This window comes from Sus scrofa, chromosome 1 (genome assembly GCF_000003025.6).
Source record: "Sus scrofa isolate TJ Tabasco breed Duroc chromosome 1, Sscrofa11.1, whole genome shotgun sequence".
NCBI classification, from domain to species: Eukaryota; Metazoa; Chordata; class Mammalia; order Artiodactyla; family Suidae; genus Sus; species Sus scrofa.
The window spans coordinates 239,939,269-239,945,781 of record NC_010443.5 but is presented as its reverse complement, the minus strand read 5'-3'; the positions used below and the strand labels follow the sequence as shown (position 1 = coordinate 239,945,781).

Below are 6,513 nucleotides of genomic sequence, written 5' to 3'. Positions count from 1 at the left end.
TTCCAGGCTCATTCATTTTGAAAATGGCAGGATTTCCTCTTTTAAATCTGAATAACATTTCACTATATATCCATACACATACCATACCTTCTTTAACCATTGATAGACACTTTGGGTTGTTTCCATACCTTGTCAATTGTAGATAATGCTGCAATAAACATAGGAATGCAGATATCTGAGATACCGACTTCATATTCTTTAGATATACTCAGAAGTAGGATTGCTGGATCATGTGGTAGTTTTATTTTTAATTTTTGAGAAACCTCCATACCCTTTTCTTCAATGCCTGTACCAATTTACACTCTGAGAATGCCGAAGCTTTATGTGAGGGGAATTGGAGTTTCCAGAGTGTCTCTCACAATTGAGGAACGGTTATTTCTCTTGGGGAAAGGCCAAAAGAGAAAGAAGTAGGGAAAGTGAAAAGTGCAGATAAATGTGCAACATCCTGGAAGGCCAGAGCCAATTATGGTCCCTTCCAAAGGGCGGCAGTTTTCTGATCAGGACTGGACGAGTGTCACTGAACGAGGAAGCCCACCTCCTTCCAGTTAGCCCATTAGAAGTGAGCCCCCATTTGTGCTGTGGCTGCTTCCAGGCCAGACACAGAGCCAGGAGACCAGGCCTGAGCTCTTACTGCCCAGGCGAGCTTCAGCAGGAGAGCATCGTGATGTCAGGAGAGCATCGTGCTCTCAGGAGGGTGACGATACCGCGGCTGTTCTCCGACGTGCACGCAGCGCCCTGCCATCTGTCTCTCCCTGCCGGAACTGGGCCGGCCGGGAGTGCCCCGCCCCACCGCTCCGCTTTCGATTCCCCGCCGACCCTTTGCGGCTCGGCGGCAACCCCAAACTTGGGGGTGAATGGCGGGCGCAGCGGCGTTAAGCGGGACACCTGAGGGGCTCGGCCGGGGGGACCCTGAGGAAGCGCACGGCCGGCGCTGCCGCGAGCACGGCGACCGCGTGGCCGAGCTCTTCTGCCGCCGTTGCCGCCGCTGCGTGTGCGCGCTTTGCCCGGTGCTGGGCGCGCACCGCGGTCACCCGGTCTGCCTGGTGCTGGAGGAAGCGGCGCGCGTGCAGGTGGGGACGCGGGGGCGCGAGCCTGGGAGCAACGGGCGGGGAAGGGCGTGCCGGGTCCCCTGACAGTTCCCGGTAGGGCCCCCGAGGCGGCCCAGAGACTCTCTAGGCGACCGACCTGTTCAGAAAGAGAAACTGAAGCCCAAGGAAAGGCGGCAGTGAGCCAAGGCCATCTTTTAGCTTCAGAAAAAGGTGGGTTTGTGAGTGAGAACTTGATATCCCGAACCTCCTCCACCGCAGCGGGTCCACCACGCTGCCTTAGGGCTAGAAGAAAATCTGCCTTGTAGCAGATGAAAAAAATCCGTCCCACTTAGAAAACAGGCGTCTAGCCCCAGAAAGCCACACAAACACCTCCTCTGGTCTTGCCTCCTGGAATTCAGAGGGGCTGTGGACCGCCCCATGGCCCTGGGGAGAAGCCTCGATGGCCCTCTGCCTAAGCCGTTCTGCCCCTCCCCCTCCACGCCCGCTCCCTTCCACACTCATAACCGCAGGACGACCGCTTCACAGGAAGAGGAAGGTTCTGGAGGCAGAGACAGGTCTTGAACCCAGGACTGCCCGTTATGGGCCGATCTCACGTTGGAGCTCTCACCCATGCTTAATCCTAATAGTGGAAGGGGCTCTGGACTCTTGTTCCAGCCTTGTGGCCAAATTTGTCCCCTGACTCTGGTCAAATCCCTCCACCTCTCTGGGCTAGGCCTTTCTGTCACGTTGATTCTACCACTTCCACCTTCAGGAAGTCACCCATGATTAACTTAGCCTCACCCTGACCTATCCCCTGCACAGCAAGACTTAATGCCATCACATTGTGTCACCCTTGGAGCTCCAAGGTGCGAATGGGCTATGTGGGGCCCGATCTAGCAGGTGGAGTCCAGATTCAAGGCCTGCCTCTGCTTCCAAGGTCTTAATTTTTTCTTATCTAGAAAATGGCTATAATAATAATAAACTCTTCAAAATGCTGTTTTCAGGAGTTCCCATCATAGCTCAGTGGTTAACGAACCTGAGTAACATCCATGAGGAGGCAGGTTCAATCCCTGGCCTTGCTCAATGGGTTAAGGATCCATTGCTGTGGATGTTGCTGTGAGCTGTGGTTAGGTTGCAGACATGGCTCAGATCCTGTGTTGCTGTGGCTGTGGCCAGCAGCTACAGCTCCGATTTGACCCCTAGCGTGGGAACCTCCATGTGCCATGGGTTCGGCCCTAAAAAAGAAAAAAACAAAACAAAAAAACCCCAAACGCCACTGTTTTCAGAATTAACAAGGCTGCTTTCAGAAGTATGGCTTCTGGTTCTAAAAGGCATCCATATACCCACCCACTCACCTGTTTGTTCATTTGTCATCTATCTGCCCATTCATTCCTTCCTCAGACATCCATTCAGCACATACCTTGTACCATGAGTCAAGGAATAGAACAGTTCTCCCCTGACCTGGAGGAGTTCCTTGGCCGGTATTGGGAGAACAAACAGTCGCAATACAGTATGATAGGTATTGTAATTGGGAAGCCTGAGACAGGGGTCAGTGGGAGCCAAAGAGGCAGGGACAGGAAGCCCAGGAAGACTTCCTGGAGGAGGTGCCACTGGAACTGCCCATGAAAATTATAAATGGGGTTTTGCCAGGTACCTAGACAGGAAAAGCACCCTGTGTCTGGAGAGCACAGGCACCAGGAGGCTGGGTTGTCCTTGGCTGATGGACAGGAGCTGGACTTGAAGGCTTAGAAATCACGGGAAAGGATGTACTCCTGACAGTTGAGGCTATGGCTTATACTTGGGTTACTTGTATTTCCAAGCCCACCGCACTCTACTCCCCCATGTAGAATAAAACTGTGCACACAGTCGCAAGCGCCTGTTGGATACTAAAACACAATACTGGTTACACCTGTTGAGCACTGCCTCTTCCAAGCACTACAGCAAGCATTTTGTGTACTTCTCATTCTCTACGGCAACCCTATGGGGTTAGCCCCTTTTGCCAGGGGAGGGAACTGAGGTTTAGAAAGGTGAGGTCACTGGCCCAGGTCATAGGGAAGAAGAGCTGGACTCAGATCTAGGCGATTCAGTCTGCCTCTGGGGCTTGGGCTCATAACTTGCTGAGTGGCTCCAGCTCTCCACTTGAAGGTGGCAGCCCCTTGTAAGTATGCTCAATTTAGCAAACACTTCTGGGTGATCCACCCTGGTCCCTATGGGGAAGCTAAGAATGGAGCTGGCCTGCCCTCAAGAAGCTGCAAGTTGGCCCAAGAGCTAAGTGTAAGGCAAGCGGTGAGAAGATAGAGGTAAGGTCACATCTGGCGGGGAGAGGGTCCCAGAGCAGGCTTTGGAGAAATAGCAATTGCAGAAAGCAATGATGTGGAAGGGAGCCATCTCTGGTAGGGGACCTCTCTCACATGCATGTCCTCTGAACCCCAGTCCAGGCCAGAGGATCACAGATCAACCCTGGATGCAAGTTCCATGAGGGCAGCTCCTAGCACAGGGCCAGGCAAGTATCAGGTACTCATTAGCATTAGGGGAAAGCTCTTCCCCTGACCCCAAGCTGCCTGCCTTAAGATCCTATTTGAGGGAGTTCCCGTCGTGGCGCAGTGGTTAACGAATCCGACTAGGAACCATGAGGTTGCGGGTTCGATCCCTGCCCTTGCTCAGCGGGTTAACGATCCGGCGTTGCCGTGAGCTGTGGTGTAGGTTGCAGACGCGGCTTGGAGCTGGCATTGCTGTGGCTCTGGCGTAGGCCGGTGGCTACAGCTCCGATTCGACCCCTAGCCTGGGAACCTCCATATGCCGTGAGAGCGGCCCAAGAAATAGCAAAAAGACAAAAAAAAAAAAAAAAAAAAAAAAAAGATCCTATTTGAGGGTCTGGAAAAGCAGGTCACAAACAAGACTGTCCTAGAAAAAAGGGGACACATCAAGGTTTGGTAAATACCTGATGCGAGCCTCTGAGAAGCAAGGGGGCCCTAGCTCCAGCTCATCCTCTGACTTGCCTCATGACTTTGGGCAAGTCACCTCACCTGCTGACTCTCAGATACCTCAGCTGAAAAAAATACAAGGGTGGGAGGAGATGAGCCCTGGGTGTCTTGTTACCTCAAAATTGACAGCATTGAGATTTTTCTCCTAACTCCTTCACATGCAGAACCTCACCCAAGAATGTTTAATGCAGTTGGCATCCAAGAAGCAGCAGCAAGTTGGCAACATAACCCAGATAGAAGACGCTGCTGAGAAGCTCAAGGCAAGTAGCTGATTATTCCTTATTCTTACTGCGCTGTCCATGTTTCCCCTCGGATGCACGGTTCTCCCCAATATGGAGTCCATTTCCAAGGGAAAATGGAAACCAGCCTCAAAGGAGTGGATCCAGTTTGGTGGGGCCTGGGGCTTTTATAATTTAGGGGGCCCTTTTGAGAAAAAGAACACAAAATTGGTTGCAAGACCATGAAGGGGCCATGCTAGGGAAGGGCCTGGGGCTTCTGTTTCATCAGCTTTGTGGTGAACCTACCTCTGCCCAGTGCCCTAGCCTTGCCCCGCAACGCCTGAAAAAATTGATCAACAGCCTTTTTTTTCTGCCATTCCCTGCACCCCAGAGTGCCTTAGGCAAAGCAAAAATACAAGGTAAGGAAGATGTAAATCGCTGTTTAGGTTTTACTGTTGAAAGAAAGCAAATAGGAATAAATATACCCTATAAATATGTGCTTTTCTCAGGCTTCTCCTTTCGCAATGATGTTTAAGTGGATTCTTCTGTGGGAATTTGAGGCTGACATTATCCAAGCTGCTGTTTTGACTGTGAAAACATTATTGCTCTTTAGGGGCCTTTTTGGTGAACAGGGCCAGTCCCTTCCCTTCTCAGCCTCAGCTGCCTCTAGTCAAAGTGAGGATGGGGGTCGGGGAGGGGAGGGGGTGGAGATGTCCTCCCAGGGCCCATCTCGCTGAGGGCTCTGTGACCCCAGACTGACCACAAGTCAGGCAGAGAGATGGGATCTGACCATGGGAGTAGCTGGCACCCGGGCTTCCTGAGGCCAGGCCTACAGTGGAGTGGAGATGCTGAGGCCCAGACCAGGCCACAGAATTGGCCCCCTGTTTGCCCAGCATCCGTTATCTTTCAGGTGACTGCACACCCCAGTTTGCTGGGGACTGTGGTGATTTACTGTGGCCCCAGCTTAATTATTAATCATGCTGTGTCTTCAAGAGCAGGACTCTGGGCTCAGGCAAATATGTGCCTTCAAAAGGATTTGGGAACTGAAAGCTGGCACACCCAAAGGGATGGGGGAAATGCTTTAGGCTGTGGATCCAGCATAACTGAGCTGGGGCACAGGCTCCCTATCTGGAAATCTCTGAGCAGATATATTTGGGGGCCCCTGAGGAAAGAGGATCCATGTGGCAAGTCTAAGGGGTTAGGTTTCAGCTTAATCTAAGGAATGATTTTCTTTCTTTGAACCTTCTCTCCAACTTTTAAACCTTGTTTTGAAATAATTATAGGAGTTGTGGTGCAGTGGAAACAAATCCGACTAGTAACCATGAGGTTTCGGTTTCGATTCCTGGCCTCGCTCAGGGGGTTAAGGATCTGGCATTACCATGAGCTGTGGTGTAGGTCGCAGACATGGCTCGGATCCTGCATTGCTGTGAGTGTGGTGTAGGCTGGCAGCTATAGCTCCAATTGGACCCCTAGCCTGGGAACCTCCATATGCCATAAGTGTGGCCCTAAAAAGCAAAAATTAAAAATAAAAATTGAAATAATTACAGATTTGTAGGAAGTTACAAAGGTGGTGCGTGACCCTGGCTGGATGACAAGATTCCTTGCCCATTCCCCAGGCCAATGAGTGGAGTTTTATTGGTGCCTAGCTCACAGATGGAGCAGCTCTCAGTAAATTTGTTTTGATGTGGGGCAGGTGGCCCCCCTTCTTACTCCCAGATGGAATGACACTAGGTGCCCAGAATGACCTCTTAGGTGACCAGGCCCCTGTGTGCTGGGCTCTCATATGGCCCTCCACCTCCACCCCTCCCAGGTCACACAGCTCAGCTCCCACCCACAGATCTGATGTCCAATTCCCTCTTTGTTTTTGGCACCTGACGATTCCTTTTTTGTTGTTGTTTACTTGATTGTGGATTGTTTGGTTTATGGGTTTGTTTGTTTTTTTTAACTTCGTCAGCTAATTTTTAAATCTGCTCATTTTATCAGCATTTCCATGAGTTTGAAGTAGGGAGGGGGATTTCCCATGTCAATTCCTTCTTCCTTGTTGACCAAAACTATATGTCATTTTACATACAGGGATTTTGTTTTTGTTTAAGACCCGAACCTTTCCTGTGTCATTAAAAGTTCTTTATCTGGGAGTTCCCATCGTGGTGCAGCAGAAAGGAATGCAACTAGGAACGGTGAGGTTGCGGGTTTGATCCCTAGCCTCGCTCAGTGGGTCAAGGATCTGGCGTTGCCGTGAGCTGTGGGTAGGTTGCAGATTCGGCTTGGATCCTGCATGGCTGT

At 51.1% G+C, this 6,513-nt stretch overlaps 1 protein-coding gene across 3 annotated transcripts in view; it reads left to right on the top strand.

Annotated features, from left to right (window-relative positions):
• Positions 700-6,513, top strand: part of TRIM14 (tripartite motif containing 14) — a 32,957-nt gene continuing 27,143 nt past the window's right edge. The window contains exons 1-3 of one of the 3 annotated variants that reach the window (XM_013993686.2): positions 1,001-1,070; positions 3,462-3,531; positions 4,177-4,272. In XM_013993686.2, the coding sequence (XP_013849140.1) occupies positions 4,198-4,272 (75 nt within the window). In that variant the 5' untranslated portion in view covers positions 1,001-1,070; positions 3,462-3,531; positions 4,177-4,197. The other 2 variants (XM_003122031.4, XM_005660266.3) reach the window with 2 other exon arrangements.